Source organism: Callospermophilus lateralis, chromosome 14 (genome assembly GCF_048772815.1).
Source record: "Callospermophilus lateralis isolate mCalLat2 chromosome 14, mCalLat2.hap1, whole genome shotgun sequence".
Lineage (NCBI taxonomy): Eukaryota > Metazoa > Chordata > Mammalia > Rodentia > Sciuridae > Callospermophilus > Callospermophilus lateralis.
Genome location: NC_135318.1, coordinates 71,615,268 through 71,639,374, shown reverse-complemented (window position 1 = coordinate 71,639,374; position 24,107 = coordinate 71,615,268). Strand labels below are relative to the sequence as shown.

At 37.5% G+C, this 24,107-nt stretch overlaps 1 protein-coding gene across 1 annotated transcript in view; it reads right to left on the bottom strand.

The window, feature by feature from the left end:
- The window catches only part of Dnah6 (dynein axonemal heavy chain 6), a 253,675-nt gene that overhangs the window by 43,686 nt on the left and 185,882 nt on the right, over positions 1–24,107 (bottom strand). Inside the window, exons 57-62 of the mRNA XM_076832916.2 lie at positions 21,688–21,852; positions 19,182–19,249; positions 15,726–15,906; positions 11,746–11,925; positions 7,991–8,224; positions 990–1,125 (exon numbers count right to left, since the gene is read on the bottom strand). Coding sequence (XP_076689031.2) covers positions 990–1,125; positions 7,991–8,224; positions 11,746–11,925; positions 15,726–15,906; positions 19,182–19,249; positions 21,688–21,852 — 964 coding nt within the window. The remainder of the gene's footprint in view (positions 1–989; positions 1,126–7,990; positions 8,225–11,745; positions 11,926–15,725; positions 15,907–19,181; positions 19,250–21,687; positions 21,853–24,107) is intronic.

Genomic DNA, 24,107 nt, shown 5'->3' with positions numbered 1-24,107 from the left:
TGGTAATTTTAAAAGATCATATTAGAAGCATGAGTGATTATCATAAAATTACAAATAAAATTTCAAATTAGTAAGGGGGCCTAAATAAATAAGAGTATGGATGATCCACTTAAAGTCAAGAAAGAAGTAAAAAAAAAAAGACCCTGCCTCTACTCTCCAAAAATCTCCACAAGATAACAGAAATATCCCTCTTTGTCATATGCTTGACAGATCAAGCATGAGAAAAAATCAGAAAAAGACATCATAATTAATAAGTTTGAGCTAAATGTTATATATAGAAACTTGTATCCAAGAAATGATGCACATGGAATAGTTATAGAAATGAAAATGTACCATCTGAACATGTACCAGCAAAAAAGTCTAAATAATTACAAAGAATCAATTTCATGAAAACTATGAATATAATTTCCATAATATAACTGGATTGTAAACAATAAGAATATGATCCCCAATACTAAGTGGTTTTGAAATAAAAAGTATACTTTTAGAATTGAAAAACTACATATTGAGACTTGTTGGGAAAACAATATAGAAGGTTTTAATTCAGAGCAGTTGTTTTCTGTGGGGAAAAAGCAGTATGGGGGGATTTGGGGATGTTGGTACCGTTCTATTTTTTGATTTGGGTCATGGCTCATGAGTATATATGGTTTGTGATAGTTGTATGATTTTGGTTTTTATATTCTTTCTGTATGTATGTTATCCTTAAATAAAAAATTTTTTAAAAATCTATGGGATGCAGCCAAAGCAATATTTACAGTTAAATCTATATTCTTAAAAGGGGTGTAATAGTAAAGATAAAATATTGAAAATCGATGGGCCAAACATTGAACTCATGAAATTGTGAAAACAGTTAATTCAGTTTCTTAAAGGTGAATAATTTCCTAGTAGAAAACATTCACATTTCAGAAGAGGGTTACAGGAGATATTAAAGCTAGGATTCAAGAGTCTGTTTACAAATGCCCTACAGCAGACTTTTTTTGTCATATTACCTAAGCATATGGAAATAGGTTGCAAAAATATATATTGTGTAATTCCTTGAAAAACTGGAAATGACTCTTCTAAGTCACAGCATGCAAACCACATGGCAGTAGATAACCAGGGAACTTCAGGCTTAGGAGGGCGATCCTACCAGAGGACAGGAAAAAAACAATAATAATTCACAAAGACAATAATAAAATGCTCTTTTACCTTGTTTAAGTGAAAATTCAAGCTACAATAGTATGTTAAAAATAACCATTTCTCTGGGACAACTAATAAGATATAGTAGACCTCTGTATAGAAGTACAGCTGACAAAAACTTTTCAGGTTGACTTTTGCAGAGTACAAAGTTGATCTGGTGAAGGGTTAAAATTAAATCTGTTAAAAGCCTATTTCTGGGCTCTTCTCCAACATCTTACACCAGTCTTCCTCAACTTCACAAATATTCTTATGGTTAATGATTTTTTTCTATAGAACTAGAGTCCAAAATAGATTCTGAATAATCTTACCTAGAAGGTGAGGAAAGCTGAGTAGTGAGCAATATCATACCAAAACAAATAACTAAGGGGAGGTGGCCAGCACCTCGCTCAGGGGTCCTTCTTCCTGCCCATGGAGGGTAGAAGCCACAGGAGAAGATGAGTCAGAAATAATTAGTGAAGAACAAAAGACACAGAGTCATAAAAATATTTTTAAAGGAAGCTTGTAGCACCTGATAGACCTAGCCAACACAGAAGCTGGAGCTGAACAATTAGAAAATGGCTCCTGTGCAGCCAATATGGAAAGCAGTATGGAGATTCCTTGGAAATCTGGGAATGGAACCACCATTTGACCCAGCTATTCCTCTCCTCGGTCTATACCTAAAGAACTTAAAAACAGCATACTACAGGGACACAGCCACATCAATGTTTATAGAAGTACAATTCACAATAGCTAAACTGTGGAGCCAACCTAGATGCCCTCCAATAGATGAATGGATAAAAAAATATGTGGCATATATACCTAATGGAATATTACCCAGCAATATAAAGAGAATAAAATCATGGCATTTGCAGGTAAATGGATGGTTTTGGAGAAGATAATGCTAAGTGAAGTTAGCCAATCCCAAACAAAACAAATGCCGAATGTTTTCTCTGATATAAGGAGGTGGATTCATAGTGGGGTAGGGAGGGGGAGCATGGAAGGAACAGATGAACTCTAGATAGGGCAGAGGGGTGGGAGGGGAAGGGAGGGGTCAGGGGGTTAGCAAGGATGGTGAAATGTGGTGGACATCATCATCCAAAGTACATATATGAAGACACGAATTGGTGTCAACATCAATCAGAGATATGAAAAATTGTGCTGTATATATGTAATAAAAATCGTAATGCATTCTGCTGCCATTTATTTTTTAAAAATCAATTAAAAATTTTTTAAAATAAAAATAATGGCTCCTGTGTTATTTGGGTTTTTAGAGATTAGTGCTCTATCTGTTGTGTGTGTGTGTGGTAAAAATTTGCTCCTCAAATGTAGGCTCTCTATTCACCTCACTGATTGTTTCTTTTGCTGAGAAGAAGCTTTTTAGTTTGAGTCCATCCCATTTATTGATTCTTGATTTTAATTCTTGTGCTAAAGTAGTTTTATTAAGGAAATCGGGGCCTAATCCAACATGATGAAGATTTGGGCATACTTTTTCTTCTATTAGATGCAGTGTTTCTGATTTAATTCCAGGGTCCTTGCTTGATACACTTTGAGTTTTGTGCATGGTGAGAGATAGGGATTTAATTTCATTTTGTTATATATGGATTTCCAGCACCATTTGTTGAAGAGGCTATCTTTTTTCCCATGTATGTTTTTGGCACCTTTGTCTAATATAAGATAATTGTAATTACATGAGTTTTCTCTGTGTCCTCTATTCTTTACCATTGGTCTACAGGTCTATTTTGGTGCCAATACCATACTGTTTTTGTTACCACTGCTCTGTAGTATAGTTTAAGGTCTGGTATAGTGATGTCACCTGCTTTGCTCTTCTTGCTAAGGATTGCTTTAGCTATTCTGGGTCTCTTATTTTTCCAGATGAATTTCATGATAGCTTTTTCTATTTCTATGAGGAATGTCATTGGGATTTTGATTGGAATTGCATTAAATCTGTATAGTCTAGATAAGACAAAGGGGTGGGAGGTGAAGAGAGGGAGCATAGGAGTAGAAAAGATGGTCGAATGAGACACACATCATTACCCTAAGTACATGTATAAAGACACGAATGGTGTGACTATACTTTCTGTACAACCAGAGATATGAAAAATTGTGTTTTATGTGTGTAATATGAATTGTAATGCATTCTATCATATGTAACAAATTAGAATAAATAAATAAATAAATTGGCTACTGGGATTTATTTAAAGGGGTACATCAAAGACAGGGATAAGGTTTCAGGGGTGGAGTATTGCTTCATGCTATCTTGCAGTCAGCAGGTTAGCTGGTATCTTGGCAGGTCACAGACATCTCTGAGAGGCTGTGTGGCTTGATGTTTGTAGCAGGTCACTCCATCTTCAGTGCTGTGTGGGATCTTTGGTAGAGCTGGTGGGAGTTCACATGTATTTGGGCCATCTTACAGCAGGGTTGCCAAGTTCCCAGACACCAGATTTCCCCACTCAATGGATTTCCATGCTGATCTGGTACATACATAGTATGGATTGTTCTTGACAAGTAATAATATAACATTACTGAGTTCATATCTAATTATTTCAGTCCTAGACATCTCTAGGAAGATTATTATGTAATCTGGCAACATTCTATGAAGCACTTACATGTGGGTAAATAGTTAAAAAAAGAGAGAAACAGCTGTGATTACAGACTTAAACTAGTTCTTTGAGAGTTTCCTGAATGTATAAAAACAGATTTACTGGATAAAAATGGCATGTCATATGATTCACTCATTTAAAATATATAATCCAATGATTTTAGTATATTAACAGATATGTTGCTACCATTATTACCACAGTCAGTTTTGGAAGACTTAATTCTCTTAAAAAAGAAACTATACAGGAGTACTTTGGATACTCTGGAGATATTTCAGGCTCAATTCCAGATCACTGCAATAAAATAAATATTGGGATAAATTGGGTTACATGAATTTTTTGATTTCCTGATGCATATAAGTTATGATTATGCTATGCTATGCTATGCTATTGTGTATAATAGCATCATGTCTAAAAAATAATGTACATACCATGAAGTATTAAAAATACTTCAGCAACAAAGTATTAAAAATACTTTAAATACTTTAAAAATACTTTGTTGCTAAAAATGCAGTCAATCACCTAAGCCTTCAGCAAGTTATAGTTTCTTTGCTGGTGGAGGATCTTGCCTTGCAGTTGATGGCTGCGACTGATCAAGGTAGTGGTTGCTGAAGGCTGGAGTGGCTGTGTCAATTCCTCCCTCCCTCCCTCCCTCCCCTTCCCTTCTTCTCTACCACTGAGCTACATCCCCAATCTTTTTATGGTTCATTATAGATATACATAATGTTGGGGTTGTTAGTTCATTATAGATATACATAATATTGGGGTTACTTTTGACATAATTACAAAAAGTATGCAATATAATCTGTTCCAGTTCAGTCCCTGATATGTCATCTATTCCTCTCCTCCTCCCTTCCTGTTCCTTTTCTTCTACTCTATTGATGTTTCTTCTATTTACAGTTTTTTAAATTAGCACATCATGGGTTTACATAAAGGTGAAATTCACTATGGTATATTCATATGTGTACATAGGAAAGTTTGGTTAATTATTTATTTTGAGATAAGATTTCATTAGATTTCTGAGGCTGGCCTCAAATTTGTGATTCTTATGCTTCAGTCTCCCAAGTACCTGAGATTACAGGCTTGTGCCACTGTGCCTAACTTCATTTCTTTAAATAAGAAAACAAAGAAGTTTGCTGCAAAGGAGTTCTCTATATTATATGATGATATTTGACAGCATTTTATACACAGTAGAACTTCTTTCAAAATTAGAGTCCCTCCTATACTGCTTCTCTATAAACTAATTTATATTTCTAAATCCCTTGTTGTTATTTTGAAATGTCAAAAACATGATTACCAGAAGTAGATTCTATCTCAAAAAACCTCTTTCTTTGCTTAGCCACAAGAATCAATTCCTCATCTGTTAAAGTTTTATCATGAGATGGCAGCAATTCAGCCAAATCTTTAAGCTCCATTTCAAATTCTAGTTCTCTTGTTATATCTACCACATCTGCAGTTTCCTCTACCATTGAAGTCAGCCATCCATGTGAGATGAAGACAATGTCTTCCAAACTTCTGTTAAGGTTGCTACTTTGATTTCCTCTCACATTTCACAAATGTTCTTAATGGGTTCTGGAATGTTGAATACTTTTCAATTTACTTTACCCAGGTCTATTAGAGGTAGATAGATCTGGTAGTTGTAGTCTTATAACATTTATTTCTTAAGTAATAAGACTTGAAAGTCAAAATTACTTCTTGATCTGTGGTTGTTAGCAGACATGAAAACATTAATATTGTAATCTCTGTCAAAAATGTTGGGTGAGTATGTGCATTACTAGTGAACAATATTATTTTGAAAGGAATACTTTTTTCCCCCTCAGCAGTAAGTTTTGCCGCAGACTTAAAATATGCAGTAAATCAGGCTATCTGTATTTTGTTGTTCCATTTATAAAGCACAGGTGGAGTAGATAGAGTATAATTCTTATTTGCCGTAGCATTTTTGAGCATTGGCCAATGTAAAACCATTACCAGCATTAGCCCCTAACAAGAGTCAGCCCTGCCTTTGAATCTTTGAAGATAGGCATTGAGTTCTCTCTAGCTATGAAAGCTTTAGATGGCATCTTCTTCCAACAGAATGCTGTTTCATCCGTATTGAAAATCTGTTGTTTAATGTAGCTACTTTCATCAATTATCTTAGCTAGATCTTTTGGATAAATTGTTGCACTTCTATAGTCACACCTACTTTGCCTTGTACTTTTAAGTTGTGGAGGTGGCTTCTTTCTTTAAACTTCATAAACCAAACTTTGCTGGCTTCAAACTTTTCTTCTGCAGCTTCCTCATCTTTCTTGATCTTCAGCAAATTGAAAAGAGCTGGCGTCTTGCTCTGGGAATGTTGTGGCTAGTTTGATATATGCCATACGAGCAGTAAGGTTGCATATGTGTGTGTGTGTGTGTGTGTGTGTGTGTGTGTGTGTGTGTGTGTATCTATCTATCTATCTATCTATCTATCCATCTACATATAATTTTTCTGTATTCACTAGAGTATTGCTTTAAATTTCCTCCAAGAACGTTTTCTTTGCATTTATAGTATCACTTACTGCTTGGTGTAAAAGGCCTAGCTTTTGGCCTGTGTTTGCTTTCAACATGCCTTCTTCTCTAAACTTAAGGAGACCCAAGGAGAGCAAGAGAAATTGGACAGTGAAGAAGTCATTGTCTTCTATGTGCATGGTTTGTGGCATCTCAACACAATTATAATAGTAACATCAGAAGTCAGTGATCACAGATCACCATACAGATATAATAAAAATAAATAGTCTGAGAATTACCAAAATGTGACAAATATGTGAAGTACAAATAGGCTATAGGAAAGATGATTTATGGGTAATTTTAGGTTTCTAGTTTGTTCATATTTAAAACATATTTTAAACTCCTTTTCAAAATATACTGCTCATGAAAAGCAGTAGCTGATACTGAAATGGGCAAGGACTTTGGAAGCTTGGACTAATCAGACCCTGCCATGCATTAGTGTGATTCTGGAAAATCCTTCAAACCTCTACATGAGAAAACTGTAAACGAGGCTGCTATGATAAAGTAACTTAACCTTTATGGGCCTTCCTTATTACCTTACCTATAATAGAGATAACACCAGGAACCTACTCAAGAATAATACTGAGCCAGGCTTGGTGGTACATGTCTCTAGTCCCAGTGGCTCAGGAGGCTGAGGCAGGAGGATCACAAGTTCAACAAATTAGTGTGATCACAAGCCTCAGCAAATTAGTGAGAACCTAAGCAACTTAGTGAGATCATGCCTCAAAATAAAAAATAAACAAAAGGGCTATGGATATAGCTCAGTGGCTAAGTACCCCCACCCCAAAAAAAGATTAAAAAGAATAATATTGAGAAGAATAAATGAGATGATATACATATGTATGTCTATGATATATAAAAAAGTCCTCTGTTCATATGAACTGTATAGAGATAAGATACATCCAAAGAGAATTAACAGAATATGTTTGTTTGCAAGATGGGCAGGAGTTGGGGAGGAAGGTCTTAGATGGGCTTGTCTTGGGAGCATGGGATGCTGAGAGTCAAATAAAAACATCAAGTCCAGCCTCTCAGTGATATACTGAGGACTGAATCCTAGCAAACAGGTTCATATGTCAGGTGTGCAGGATCCAAGGACAGGACTTGAGAACAAAAGGCCAAATCAAGAGTTTAGAGTAGAGCTAAGAGGGAATCTCAAGGGAAGGGGTGGGAACTCATTTCTGTGAGGTGCAAGGCTTATAGTACATAGACAAGTTAGGTCAGTTTAAGCAGCTAGAGAAAATTAGACAAAAGAATGATCATGAAGAAGAGAACTTTAGAACTTGTATTACAGTATCACAGGAGATAGCAATCAAATTATTATATACTGCCCCATAGTTTCTAGTGAGAAAGATCTCTAGGCAAGAGAGGTCATGATTTCACAAAGAGTATTGACCAATCTGTGAAGCCTTATCTTTTGCTGGATTTTTAGCTCTTCCTATTTTACAAGATAGTTAACTTTTAAAAACAGGTTCACTTCTACCAGCTCACTGGTTACTCCTGATATTCCTTTTCTGCAGATGAGGGCACTGTTGCATAATGAGGTAAAGTGTTACCAAAATTTTGCAGCTAGCTGGAGGTAATAATAATGGGCCTCCTGACCTGGAGGTCAAGTGTATAATCTTCAGCTACCATGGTCTTCATGGAGCACTGGTATGTGCTTATGGGCTCTATCTACAATAACATGCCCCATCCAAATGTGTAATAGGTACCTTTTCCAGTCCTGCAGAACCTCGGAGAAAGAAATTCCATTCAGCTTCAGTTAGCATTTCTTGCTGACGCATGATCTCAACACAGAGCATAAAGCTATAGATGAGCTTATGTTGTTCAAAAAGTCCTCTTGAAACATTGACATAAGCAGTTAGGAGAGTTTGTTCCAGTAGTATTTGCAGGCGATGCTGTAGATCATCTGTCTTCACAGAAGTTTCTATTGTTGTATTGAACAACTGTGTGGAAGAGGGAAAAATATGTCTGATTTAATTCATTTTCTGTGAAGAAAGAAAAACCTGGTCCCTCCTATCCCTCCCCACCCTAGATTCAGTGAGCAAGCAGCATCATGGGAGGTGAATACTGAAAAACCTAGGCTTCATCCAAAATTGAAATGTGATATTTATTTTCTGCACTCCCCTTCCTTTCCCATTTTTCACAAATGGACCAATGCCAATCTCTTGACAATGTTTAAAATGGATCATCTTGATGTGAGACAGGAAGTTTTGGAAAGGGAGGTTACTAGTCTTTTCACACCATCAACTGAGATTTGACAAACTCTTTAATTTAGGATGAAAACCATAAGGGCAAGGCAAGGTCGTGCACTCTTTTCAGCACTTTCCCAAGATAACTTTTAGGATGTGGAAACAATGTGCTAGAATTTGTCTTGAAATGTAAAGGTGCCCTACATTATGAGGACATTGGGAAGACAGTAGAGATGGTGGCATTGTGGGATTAGGCACAATAGGATCAAAGGTGGCCTTAGATCATATAGGGATGGGTGAGGTTTTACTCCTGCCTGAGGTTTTACTCCTGGTAGGTCAGACTGCAGCCAGAGGGAAATGCTATCATGCAAAGCAATGTGAGGTGAGTAAGCATCATATGCAGCATATCAAATGTGCTGGATGAAAGACCATTGAAATGTTTGCTCCTTCCAGTGAGAGATGGAGTCTAAATTCCCTCCTCTCCAATCTGGGGTATCCTTAGTGACCTTGCTTGACCAGCAGAGTGGCAGCAGTGCTGTTGCATGACATCCAGAGCTAGGTCAGAGGAAGCCTTGGATTTTCCACCTTGTTTCTTTGCACCTGTGCTTTGAGGAGATGTTTTCTTGGAACCAGTTGCCCTGTAGTGAGAAGGCCAAACCACATGGAGAGGCCACTGTAGGCACTGGGGCCAACAGCCCAGTAATGTGAGTGAGGCATTTCAGATGTCCAGCCTGGTTAACCTGCAGATGTGTGCAGCTCCAGCAGCAGGAAAGTGGCATTTAAGCTTGCAAGGGAGGCATTTTTTCCCCTTTTTATTGACGCATTATAATTACACACAACAGTGGGATTTGTTATATAATATATTCATATGTGCACACAATAAAATACTATAATGTTTGATTGATTTCATTCCCCAGGACCTCCCATCTCTCCCCCTGATACCCTTATTCTATTCTACCAGTCTCCCTTCTATTTTTTAAAAATTTGTTCTAATGAGTTATACATGACAGTAGAATGCATTTTGACATATTGTACACAAATGGAGCACAACTTCTCATTCCTCTGGCTGTACATGGTACAGAATCACACCAGTAGTCATATATATATAGGGTAATAATGTCTATCTCATTCTACTGTCCTTGCCAACACCACAGCCCCACTCCTCCCCTCACTTCCCTCTGCACAATCCAGAGTGCCTTCATTCTTCCCTATCCATACCCTCCAACCCCCACCCCAGGGAATCAACATCCACTTATCAGAGAAAACACTTGCCCTTTGGTTTTTTGGGATTGGCTTATTTTACTTAGCATGATGTTCTCTAGTTCCATACATTTACCTGCAAATGCCATGATTTCATTTTGGAAGGAATCAGTACAGCTGATATGCTAAAGAGGAAGAGGGTATATTTACAGTTTTCCACTCTTTTCTACTGTGAGTGATGATAAATAAGACAAGACCTTCATTTTTTTGCATTGTGTTATGGGTATAAACACAAAGGATTAGAAAAATGAGAGTAAATTAAATTTTTCTGCATAGGAAAGGGTGGTGAGAGCAGGCAGTGTGAAGGGAAGGAAATAGGGAGATGTAGGCTGTATCCACAAAATAAAAGACATACAGCATGATAAGCCTAGAGATCTAATATACAACATGTGTTGTATTTAGAATAATATTAAATGAATAGATTTCAACTGCTTTTTCCATAAAAACAAAAATATGGGTAACTATGTGAGATGACAGATAGGCTAATCTGTTTCAATGTAGTAACCTTTTATCTATATGTATTTCATAACATCACATTGTACACCTTAAATATACATAATAAAGTTTGATTGTTTGTTTATTTTTGGGTACCAGAGATTGAACTCAGGGGCACTTGACCACTGAGCTACATTCCCAGCCCAATTTTCTATTTTATTTACAGACAGGATCTCACTGAGTTCCTTAGTGCCTTGCTTTTGTTGAGGCTGGCTTTGAACTCGTGATCCTCCTGCCTCAGCCTCCCAAGCTGCTGGAATGACAGGCATGTACTGCTGTACCCCGCCAGTTTATTTGCTTTTAATTGGAAGGTCAAAGACTGAGTCAGTGAGGCATGTGTGGGTGGGCTGAGAGGAAGGGGCCACTGGAACCTAGTAGTAACTGGAGGCAAATGGGAGCTTGCTGGGGATGCTTGATAAATTTTGCGTGTTATAAACACTGCAAACTTTCTGTGTCCCATGGAAGTCTTCAGCAAAACTGACGAAGCTTGCTGAAAGCTTTGTAACATCTAATTTGCTTTTGGTAGATAATGGAGTGTTGATACCCAGAGAAAAATATCCTACTTCATAAGAAAACAGATGAAATTCAGTTATGAATATGAGATAAAGGAAAGCAAAGAAGGAAAGAGATCCCTCAAAATCAAAGCCAGTGGAGAAGAAGGGGCAGCCTGTTGTAGAAAACATTCTAAAAAGAAAAAGAAAAAAGAGACACAAACCAATTTGATTAAGCTGGTGTTGTTAAAGATCTAATGTGCACCAAAGAAAACACTAATAGCAGGAAGAAAAGTAGACTACTACAGAGAAAGTGTCTTTACACTCTGTTAGTGAATAAAATTATGGCAAGAAATAGGCAAGGTAAATGGATGGAGTTGGAAAACATCATGCTAAGCAAAGTAAGCTAATCCTAAAACACCAAAGGCCAAATGTTTTCTCTGATAAGTGGATGCTGATCCATAATGGGAACAATGAAGGAACTTTAGATAGGGGAAAGGAGAGTGTGGGGAGTGGAAAGGGCATGGGGGTAGGAAAGATAGTAAAACGAGACAGACATCGTTACTCTAGGCACAGGTATGATTGCATGAACAGTGTGACTCTATATCATGTAAAACCACAGAAATAAAATATTGTGCTCCATCTGTGTACAATGAATAAAAATGCATTCTACTGTCATGTATAATTAAATAGAACAAATTAAAAAAAAGAACTAGTAGTGCAGAGCTGTGACTCTTAAAAGAAAGCGGGGAAAGAAGGCAAAAAGGCACGCTGCTTAACGGAGGAAATCAAGAGAAAAGGAAACTTGCAAAGCAGATTTCTTCCCTTCTTCTATAGTGTTCTGTATGGAGCCCTCCAATCCTTTAGGAAACACAGTGGATGGGGCCATACTTGAACCATTTGTGTGGACCCAAATTCTTGGAGGATTTTATCTGAGAACTAGACTCATGGCTTGTCTGAGGCAAGAAACAACAAGGTATAAAAAGAAATAAAAAAGGTGAATTTCACTAACAACAACAATTTACTTACCTGCTTAAAATATTTTAATGAATACTGATACATAGGATCTATTTCCGAGAGACTTGCAATAACAAAGTACATAACAGAGCCTTGAGTGGCTACTGGACGATACTTCTCACGAGCAGCATTGATCATCAGCTCAGTGGACTCTGCTTCTTTCAACCTGGTTTTAATGGCACCGGAAGTGATCTGAATAAACATATAAGTTCTTAAGGGTGTAATTAAGAAAAACAGTGGGAATTTTGATATATCCAGTCAGGACTAAGAAAGAAGAATGGAATGAGTTTGTGATTATAATAAGGGAGACTCCAGATGCAATGATTGTGGGTCAGAACTCAGTGATTCTCCTCTGACTAAGCTGACCCTTGTTCCCTCCAGAGTTTGGAAAAGGTGAAGAGAAATAAGCAATTTAATTAGCTCTGAAAATATTGGAGCAGGACTTCTCTGAGTCACATATTTTGAGTTACTTCTTAAATGGAAACACTAATGCAGCATGCCTAATTGCTCCCTAACTTCCATGTGAACAGTGCATGGTACACATGGTGAAATAATGTCTGAAGGAAGAAGGGACACCCTGAACAATGTCCAGCAGAGTGGGTGAAGAGAGGCTAGATAAAGGTGGTCCTAAATTCCACCCTGGATAAATAGGATGATAATGTTCTTTACCCAGCACTCCCAGGTGTGAAGTGCTATAAACCTAAGTGAGCTGGAGACATTTTAAAGTCTTTGGATATTCTTTAGGTTTTCTGTATTTGGAGTTTATGGCTCTGGGGAGTCTTTTAGCCAATGGACTTTCCAAGATTGCCTTCTGTGTCTCTCAGATTCTCTCTTTCTGTTACCATCTGTTCCTGTTTCTTCTTCCTTCCCCTATTATTTCTCTATCTCTAGAGAGTCAAAGGGCTTTCAGCAGGACCATGAAAAATCTGTATGGGAACTGGCTGCTCAGTATTTGCTCAGTGGAAGGGAGAGCTAACTGGGAATCAAGAGACAGTGCTTTCCAATAGAAATATAATGTGAGCCACATATAATCCAGAATTTTCTAAACTCATTAAAAATAAAGAGAAACAAGTGGAATGAATTTTAATAATACATTTTGTTTAACTCAATATAACTAAAATATTATATAACAATTAATATTTAAAAGTATTGAGCTGTTTTACATTTTTATGTAAATCTTTGAAATCTGGTGTGTATATTATAATAACAAATCTTAACTCAGACTTGTCACATTGTAAGTGCTCAATAACCACCTGTGGCTAGTGGCTTCCTACCATAAGGAAGACTATAAGTCTAGACTTGTTCACTCCAGCCCACAGGAAAAGAAGGGGAGGGATTCAGTGCAGAAGCTGTTTGGGCATCAGAAGTTTCAAAGTCTCCTTGTTACTGCCCCTCAGGAAGCTGGGGGGAAATAAAGGGTGGAGTCAAATGGGGAATTCCTTGTTAAAATAAAAAACTTATTTTTTAAAATTTTTTTTAGTTGTAGATGAACACACAGTATCTTTATTTATTTTTGTGTGTTGCTGAGGATTGAACCCTGTGCCTCATACATGGGAGGCAAGTGCTTTACCACTGAGCTACAGCACCAGTCCCCCAATCTTCATAATGTACTCAACTAAAACTTGCACAAATGAGTAGAAAAAGAAAGTTGGTATGGGAGCAATCCAATCATGAGGACCCACTAGCAAACGGTTCTTTATTCTCTGAAGAGCACAAAGCCCTGATAATTCAGAACCCATTGTTGAAGAGAAAGAGTAGTGGATCATTTTCTTTCTTTCTTTCTTTTTTTTGATCTGAGAATGTTAGAACATTATATACCTTGCTTGGGGGTTTGGCAACCACTTACAGAAATTATGCCCTAGAGACATGAGGCTTCTTCAGCAATAGTTACAGAATATAAGACATATTTTAAAATAAGGATTGTAGGAGTTGGAAGAAGTACGAACTATAGGTAGAAAGTAGCAGGAAATATAGGCAATGATCACTTGGTCTGATCTCTACAAAAAAGGATGTCTCCAAAGCATTTCCTTGAAAATAAATAAAAGAACCTGGTATTGATAGGAAAAAATGGCAGTAAGAACACATGCAACTGCTTCATTCCCTACTGAAACAATGATAAAATTATACTAAAGGTATTTAAAAAGCAGTGCAAACCCACAAATATGGGCGAACAGGAGAGAAAATATCCATAAAATGTTGGGATCTGTAGACCATACTAAAGAGTGTTGTGACTTGGAAGACCCAGGAAAAATGGATTCTTAACCTGAAGGAAGGGGAAAGGCAGAAATTTACCAACTTATAAAACACAATTCTCCTTAAAGACAGAGGATTTAATAAGAGGCACTGCTGGAAGTGGGAAGGGCCTAAAATATAAATTGGTTGAAAAGCTCCCAGATTGTGTCTCTCATACCATCCAGCCAGTGTTGTCTTTTCCCTATCAGAAAAAAAAACAAAAATTCCCCCTCTGGAGAAGGTATAAAACGTACCCCCATCCCTTTTATGGGAGGAAATCAGGCACAGTTGAGAGGTGGGTACCATTCTGAAAACAATAATTAGGTAAATATATGCATACCTCCCCGTTCAGCCTCCCAAACACTTACAGCCAGATCTCCACCCTGAGGCAATAGAAATATCGACTCCAGGTTATGATCAGGGAATAACTATAGTAGGAGGCTGGGCTATAGAAAGGTTATTGTAGTTGGTGGTAGTAGTGGTGGTAGTGGTGGTGTGTGTGTGTGTGTTAGAAGCACAGGCAAGGTTAATGTGTAAAATGAAAGTACTTACCTCTCTGAAGGGAGCCACGGGTGTGTGGGGGGAGTGGGGACAAGGAATGAATGCTGTTTATCATAATAAGCTTTATAGAAAGCCTTCATTCTTTAAACAGTTTGCATGTAAAACTGGTAAAATATAAAAATAAATGGGTTAATAGTTTTCCAGAAATTAAAAACCCAAGGAAGAATGAATGAAAGGAGAATAGAGACCAGTAAACAAATAAAAAGAGAAGGGAGGGGCTGGGGAATGTGGCTCAAGCGGTAGCGCGCTCGCCTGGCATGTGTGAGGCCCGGGTTCGATCCTCAGCACCACATAAAAACAAAGATGTTGTGTCTGCCAAATACTAAAAAATAAATATTAAAATTCTCTCTCTCTCCTTCTCTCTTTAAAAAAAAAAAAAAGAGAAGGGAAATGACAGACCCAGAATAACTTGTTTTTCATTCTTTCAATACCAAGTTCTCAAAAGACTGTAGGATATAAAGCAACAAATCATATTAGACATCAACAAGAGGCAAAAACATACCTATGTGTTCCTTATCTAGTAAAGTCAAAGGGAGATTTTTTTACCTAAAATATTTTGTTTTTCATGAATTGATATACATTTCTTAAATGATGGTTTAAATCTGAGAACTAATTCACTACAGGATTGTATGTTTAATGTAAAACTTTATCATACTATTATTTGTGTGCAACCATCATGTTTAACCCTTGGAAAAGGACTATCAAGATGAGTCACAGATTCCCACTGCATGAAATCAGTCATCTAACAGAAGAGACAGGACAAGGAACTAGATAACCGTGAGATCGGTAAACAGCAAAAAGTGCTATAATACAGGTTTGGATAAGGCCCTACAGAAGTTCCAAGGAGCAGGAGGTTAATTCTAGCTATGAGTACTAGGGAGGCTTCTTGGAAAAGGTGACACTAATACAAATTTATAAATATTTGTTCCTTTTAATGTCTATCTTTTCCCGCTTTTTAAATATTATATACTTTTCTAAAAATCACAGAGAAGAGAAGAAATTATCAGTTGTCTACAAATTCTCTACTGTTCCCTGGTTTGTGAGGAGGCCTGATGGCCAGGCACATTCTTGTGCATGCCCCTAGCAGGTTATAGGTGGTCTCATTCTTGCTTTATAAGCTCTTGCAGGACCCTCAAAGACTGTAGTTATAACTTTTGAAAATGACACATTTTCTATACACACTGAATATATTCACTTGCCTTTGAGTCCTGGAGTGCATCAATAAGTTCTTCATTGTCGAGAATATTTCCTTCAGATGTAAAGAGCATTCTTAAGATCTTGTCTTCAATAGACTTTAACTGGTTTTTATCACTGTTGATCCTTACAATAAGTTGGACTCTCTGATGTTCCAATTCGGGTCTTTCAAGTCGTACTACATCACTAGAACCAAGGTTGGAATAACTGAATTGTGCCTTTGTCAGTGCCCTATAGTTGAGTCTGTTTTCTTTTCTGTTTGGAATTATCCTTATTCTCAGTGCTGTCTACCTAAATATTCATGCTATTAGCTGAATTTGAATACACAATGCCCCTCTTTCATTGGATTTATACAGTGGCTTTTCACCAGAACAATGTCAGTTCTTATTCTATATCCTACATTTCAGAGACATGCACTCAATCACAGTTACTGTCACTTCTACTCATCCTGTAGAGAGCCTGTTGGCTGCTCTCTCATCATTCAATCTCTCTCTTTAATGCTTGGCTGTGCCAAAGTGAAAATAATTCTTGGAATGTTCTTTTTTATAATGACACAAGAAATTATGAAATCTCATTGCCTCTATGAAAAAAGTATTTTTTTAAATTATTAAAATATGTTTATTACTATTTGCATAAGCAATACATGAATTCATTTTTATAAAAAAGAAAATAAATGAGTAAAGTAAAAGTTCCTATTCATCAACTCCATCTTCAAATCTAATTTCTTCCTTAGAGGTAACCATTAGTTGACATACATCCTTCCAAAAGCATTTTCTCTAGGTGTATATTTATGTGTACAGACAGAGAATAAACTTAAAGATAAACTGTTAAATAAAAAATGCCTCAAAATGATATTTATAGTCTGACACCACATATGTTTTCTTTAAAAGCCTTCTTTAAGAATTCTGTATGTCCTGAGTGTAACTTTATGTTATTTAATCTTTCTGTTCCTGAACATGAGGTGTCTTGCCAAATAGCTCTTCATCAACAGTTCTTGACTGTATCTAAACAAGAGGCTTTACCCTTGTCTAATATAAACATGTGAACTTTCATCTCTTTTTACTTTTCCTTTTATAATTTGCTCCCAGTCTGTGATTTGTAGGAACTCATCTTCATTAAGCATCATGCATGTCAGGTACCCTACTATGAGTTTTATGTGAATTATCTCTTTTAACCACTTGAAGGTTCCTGGAGATAGACACTGTGGTTCCCCTTCAGTAGTGGACCACTTCCTGAGGTCACACAGTTATGAGAAGCAGAGTCAAGCTTGCACCTAAGTCTGCTGACCCTAGTACACTATGATGTATTGCCTCATAGAATAACCCATTGTATGTTATGTACATGCTGAATTCAGACACCTTAACATCGTTATATGAAAAATAAAAGAAATTATCACTTCAAATTCGATTGTTTAAATAACTTTTTCAGAAGTGAGGAATTCGGGGAGAGTTTTTAAAAGATAAAGGTGAGCTCAGATAACAGCTTAGGAGAAGCATAAATCAAATCAGGCAAGTTAAAAATCAAAAGGGATGGCCAAGAAAGTCTCTGAGGGCGAGTTACAGCTTCTGAAAGTAGAAAGTAAGGCAGAGGTGAGCTGTTTGGGTAATTTAATGGAATTTCTCAAAGCTGGAAAGGGGACTTGTCTAATCCCTGAAGGACTGAAGGGCAGTGTTTGAAAATGGTTAATATCCTGGAGGAAATTTCATCCAATTGAATGCAATGAGTGCTGCCTGCCTGGGAGCTCAGCAGAGCAGGGAATGGCTGGAATAGTGATGGCTTGTCAGACCACTAGGCAAACTGAGCTACATCCTCACACAGGCTGCAGGCTGTCAGCCTCCCTTTTCAATGCTGTTGGTCAGGAAGAAATTTCAGAGAGACTCTGTACCCCATGACTGATCTAAGCATTGCCTTTTTTCTCATTAGGGTAGTTCTCCTTGTCCCAGGCAGTCTGACAATATAGCCACACAGCTAAACTTAGCTATTCAAAGGAATAAACTTGTAAGTAAAATGTTCAGTCATGACTTTAGAATATGTGCATAAAATGTGTTGAGATACCCTTTAATTGGCAAGAAGTTAAGCAAGATATCAGTTGGCTGAATAATTTCTAAAAGAAACTAGGAAAATAAGTCTTAAGCTTATTAGTGATAGCAGGTGCAAGTACTGAATAATCCTGACTTGAGTGTGTATATATGGGTTTTGCAATGCTGGGTATCTATCCAGGAACCTTGCATGCTAGACAAGCACTCCACCACTGAGCTATGTCCCCAGCCCGTTTTTATTTTTTTGGTACTGGGAATGGAACCCAGAGGCACTTAACCACTAAGCCACATTCCCCAGCCCTTAAAAATATTCAATTTTGAGATGAGGTCTTGCTGAGTTGCCTAGGGTCTCGCTAAATTACTAAGGCTGGCTTTGAACTTGCAATCCTCCTGCCTTAGCCTCCTGAGTCTCTGGGATTATAGGCATGTACTACCATGCCCAGCCAAATTATATGTAGTTTTGAAGATGGTTCCAAATTTTATTTTCCTTTAGAGTTAATGAACACATGCACACATTCACATACTCATATGTGTGTGTGTGTGTGTGTGTGTGTGTGTGTGTGTGTGAATGTTTGTTAAATGCAGTCATGCAGTATGCTGTAACGTTTGGTATATATATAACAGAGTCCCATAAGATTAAGTTGCCTAGTACTGTAGCTGCATTCGTGTAACTATACTTTATTTTTTCACAATAAAATTGCCTAATGACATATCTCTCAAGGTTGTATCCTTGTTAGTAAGTGCAGTATGACCATATATATGTATATATCTGTGTGTGTGTGTGTGTGTGTGTGTGTGTATGCAAGTATATATACATGTAAGTTTATTATGGCATATTTATACAGATATACTTAGTTTAAATAAACATTAACATTATTATTTTAATAAATATTTTTAAAATTTTGCCTTCTGAATATCTTGACTAATTCCAAAGATTAATAATTCATAACCCCATTTTGGGGATATGGGAATTTAATCACATACAGAATATACTGAGGAAGGGATATTTAGTTTTTGTGAAGTGGACAAATGTAGAAACAATTAAGTAGTAAAATATCAAGAGACTAGGAAAATGAGAAAATTTGGAGTGCTAACTTTTTCACAGATTTGGAGCAGTGAGTGTTTAGAAACAATGGAACAACTGAATTCATTCACTTGTCAAGATTGGAGATCCTAGCGAGAAAAAGAGGCAGGCTGGGCTGCCAGCCTTTCCTAAACAATGGGTAGGAATGATCTTGAGAAGATTTGACAAGATTGGTGACTGTAAGCAATTGTGACAAAGAACTTGGCCATATAATTTTATCTTTTTGATTGAGTCATGTGTGATTTTTTTACATGTTAAAATTTTTTCTTCACTAAAATTTCTAAAACAAAAACATTAGGAAACTCATGACATCCCTGATTCCCAAACTCCTTTTTTACCTTAACAACTGATCCTCCAGACCTGATTTGGTTACAGTGAAATTGATGATGGTAACTTTAATACACACCTGGAAGAGAAGTATGGAGTACATAAAAATGCTTAAATGCAAGACTAGTAAAACAAGAAGTGCTTGCTTTATCATTATTAATAAATAATGGTGAATGTGTCTCAACTCTGATTGTCACAGGCACACCCCTACACACTCAAGCATAACATGGCTTTCAAAATTCTGATTTTCCTCACTGTTATGAGTAACATTTTTGTTCTGCAAACCTCACAGTTACAGAAGTCTACTTGATGAGTTAGAAAAGGGTTAGAAGCAAATTTTAAAATCAACAGCTTGAGTTCAAATTCTAGCTGTACACTTGGGTGAATGTCTGATGTTGGACAAGTCATTATCTGTGTTAAGCTTTTAGTTCCTGATATTTAAAAACTGATATAATAGTAGTAACTATTCATAGGGGAGTTGTGAGGACCAAATGAGGTAAAATAATTTAATTGTAGTAATTGATTTATAGTGTCTTTGTTAAACCAAGCATTACATATTTTATCTCAATGTTTTTATGGAAAATTGTTATTAATGCTATCATAATATTCTTACATCACTTGAACAAATCAATAGCAAAAACCAATAAATACAATAAGCCATGCAGTTAACATATAATATAAATCCTTCATGGTTATGGTTTAATATGAGGTGTTCCAAAAAGCTCATGTGTGAAATAATGTAAGAAAGTTCAGAGGTGAAATGTTTGAGTCATGGGAGTCTTAAACTAATTAGTGCATTAATCTCTTGGTAGGGATTAACTAGGTGGTAACTATAGGCAGGTAGGGTATGAGTGGAGGAGGTAGGTCATGGTGGGTGTGCCTTTGGCATATATATTTTGTCCTTGTTGAGTGGGGCTCTCTGTCTCTGCTTTCTGGTATCATGTCCTGAGCTGCTTTCTTCCACCACACTCTTCTGCCATGAAGTTCTGCCACACTTTGGGCCCAGAACAATGGAGTTGACTTTCTATAGACTGAGACATCTCAAACCATGAGCCCCCAAATAAACTTTTCCTTTTCTAAATTTATTCTTGCCAGGTCTTTTGGTTACAGCAGAAAAAAAGCCATCTAAAACATTTGAGGTAGTCTTTATCTCCATCTCAGAGTTGATTAAATTGAGGATGCTGAGATGGGTTGGGTCTTATGTGCAGCACTCCCTCTCAAAAGTTAAACAAATGAGAAAATGAGAAATCAAAGAGTGCAAGTTAACACACTGGTCATTTTTCTAAGCTCTGAAATGGAACTTGGGACATGAGACTTGGTAGTGGTTGTGTAATTAATCTCCTCAAGGATGACAAGGAGATCTCTAATGTAGCCTTTTAATGATCCTTCTCCATATTAGAAATGTGTCAATTTCATTCAACATGACCACATCTAGCGAAGACACAAGGCTATGAGAAAATTCAATAAATAAGATAAAAAAATGACACTATTTGGAATGGTATGTTCAAGAATATTTTGGGGGGGGTCTGATGTAAAGGTCCTTCCTTATGAAGACCCGAAGAATGTGAAAATGTGCCCATACCTGGGTAGCACTCAGGGCACCTGCGGTAAGGTGGCTAGGGAGAGCACATGTGGGAGGGGGAATGTGGAGTCCCACCTGCCTTCATTTCTTTTGCAAATGCCTTCGGTTATAGAGCTCTAGAATAGGGGTTCTCCTGCTTGCTGTGTGGCTCAGGGATGTATGGAAGTGGGGCTCACATAGTATCCCTGAGAGTCTACAAGCATCAGGAAGATTACAAGAAGCTGCTCCTCCCCTTTTTATCTCTAAGTACAGACACTGGACATCTGGCTCACGATTCTCTAATTTTATTTTTTAAATTTATTCTTGCCAGGTCTTTTGGTTACAGCAGAAAAAAAGCCATCTAAAACATTTGAGGTAGTCTTTATCTCCATCTCAGAGTTGATTAAATTCTCATCTCTACCCTATTACGAGAGTTTTCAAGCAGACCACCACTTTATTTGGGGGTGTATGCTATGGGCTTTCACACTTAAACACTGAATCCCCACCAACCCTGCCAGCCACTGCCATGGACTTTTAATTGAGCTCTGGTTCATTTATCAGCCACAAATAACAAGGGATAATAGGGACATAAATAGTCTTTGCTGAAAGAGAGAGGAGAATGATTAGAAGGAATGGTGACCACAGTTTATGAGGAACAGCTGTGGACCAGAAGGGAGTTGGAGAAAGCACAATGCTGTGCATCTGGGACCCAGTGGGCAGGGGCTTGACTCCCAACTAGATGGAGAGGAGAAGGGTGACTGGAGTTAGAATCAGGACTCAGAAGTGAAACCAGAGGAGAGACATGGATGGAAAGGGGGCAAATGGAAAGGGAAGAGGGAGAAAAGAAAGAGGGTTATTAGTTTTCCTCCCAAAAGATAGAAACCCACCAAACTTTAGAGACTCACTGCACACAATAATTCCAGTTAGGGTGAGAATTTCAGATTAGAGGTCCATACCTCAGGCAGATAGTGAGGATTTGGCATCTTGGTTGTCATATAGAACCTGAAGTTTCTGTCATAATCAATATCTGAGTCTCCAAGGCGAATGAGTACTCGTCCACCACTGATGAAAGTTTGTTTCAAAAGAATAGGTTCTAGAGATGGATCCAAGGTTTCTTTGAGCTTCAAAATGGAAATAAAACAATGCAAAAAGCAAGCAGTTACAATGGATGGCATCAACTTGTCAAAATTCCATAGGTTTCAACTTTACTTTGAATAAACCTTATTCTATATAATGTACCCCTTCCTCATACTGCCATAGACTCTCAGGTAAGCTTTGATTCATTTATTAGCCACAATATTGTTTATCCCTCAAAGCAAATATGATGGTTGGTTAGAACTAAGGCATGCAAGAATTGCCCATGTACCCTACAGGGTCACTTTTATGTCAGGTGGGGTCCTACGGTTTTCAAAATTTGACTACAATTCATTGTTAAAAGCCATCTGTGGACTATGTGTGGACCAGATTGGCATGGAAGGCTATTGAGTGGGAAAATCTGCTATCTGAGAATTACAGTGGCAACCCTGCTATAAGATGGCCCCAATACACGTGAATTCTCACACAGCTCTGCCAAAGGTCCCACACAGCACTAGAAATCGGGTGACCTACTACAGCCAGCCAGCCAGCCACACAACCTCTCTGAGATGGGTATGACCTAACAAGATGCCAATCAACCTGTTGATTGCAAGACATCATGAAGCAAGACTCCATTCCTAAAACCTGAAACCTTATCTTTGCCTTTGATGTATCCCCTTAAATAAACCACAGGGGTCATTTTCTAATTGTTAAGCTCCAGTTTCTGTGTGGGCTGGGCCTATCAGGTGCTCCAAACTTCCTTTAAAACTATTTTTTTTTCTGACTGTGTCTTTTGTTACTCATTAATTATTCTAGACTTTAATTTTTCTCCAATAGCTTACAACCTCCACAAGCAGAAAGAAGGACCCCTTAGTGAGGCGTTGGCCTCCTCCCCATAATCCATAGTAACAAATCATTTCACATTGTGACATGATACTACACACATTAATTCTTACTTATTCTTATCCATGATAAAATTTTGTTATAAATATTTTGTTCTATTTTATTAATAACTGGTGATTGAGATAAACTAAATTTCTTTCATACCCATGAATGGATGGAGACCAAGTTTTCAAACACCACCCTAACAAATGTAGAAATCAGCTAGATGTATAATGCTAATGACCCCAAGACCCAGAGAGAGGGAAGGTCCAGTTAGAGTGTCCTGTTCCTGAAGGGGCCTAACACCTTAGAGTGTTCATTATATTTGTAGTTAAAATACTCTCCTTTCTAGGGGCAGAACATTATAGAAGGACTTCTGTCCACTGCCATGAGTGAGAAAAGTCCCTCAAGACCTCTTGAGTCACAAACTAAACCTGGGATCCAGAATTCGGCTTGGACTAAGGTAACTGTGCCAAAGTTTGTCAGACACCTCACTCTCTTCTGTGACTTCTGAGTTTGAAGAAGGATCTGGAATCCACTACAAAACATTTTCTGTGTTGCTAAATGCCAAAGCTTGGCTACAACAAGGCCCCTTGTGCTCTTTATGGCTTGAGTGGGGAGTATTGTAACTTGCTATGAATTTTCTAGGTGGCAAGGCAGCTCAGTTTGACCTTTCTCAATGTCCTCACTGGTAACATGGGATAATAATAGCAACTACTTCATAAGTTTGCAGGGAGGATTAGTAAGTTAAAACACTGAGAACCAAGTTTGGAAAGGAGTGCACATGTTAATTAGTGAAATAGTGAATTAGTTAGTGGGTGATTACATATTATTATTGCTTGTCACCATGCAAAGGTTGCAGCCAAGTTGCCCCAGGTAGTGCTCTTTCCTGAATTTTCTGATTTTCTGCTGATCAGAGATACTTTTTGGTACAGCTAAATGGCTCACAGCCCATGTGTTTGCTTACTAATTCTCCTCTTATAAATGGAATGATAAATTAAGGATAATACACAGTCATTAGCCATCTCTTTGTGCCTATGGCTTTTTATTTGCTGATCCCTTTCCTGGGAAGCCCCTCTCACTGAGCTCCTCACATAGTTGAGCTCATCACAGAGGTTAGACCTTAAATCTCATCCCCTGTAGCTATGCATTTAAGTCAGGCTCCTAATGCCTCTTCTTACTGGCCATATCCACACCCTGCTTGTTCCTTCAAAGCCCTTATTACAAGTTCTCGTCCTCCCCCACTCTCTTATTTTCTATCTCATCTACTTTTTCTCTGTTTTCTACCTATCCTCAACTAGATTCTAAGTAATCGAGGACAGAAACCACATCTATATTATTTGCCATTTGTTCTCAAATGTTTATTGATTGAGTGAACAATGTGAAAAATATCTGTTCTCCAAGTGGTATCTGAAGAAAT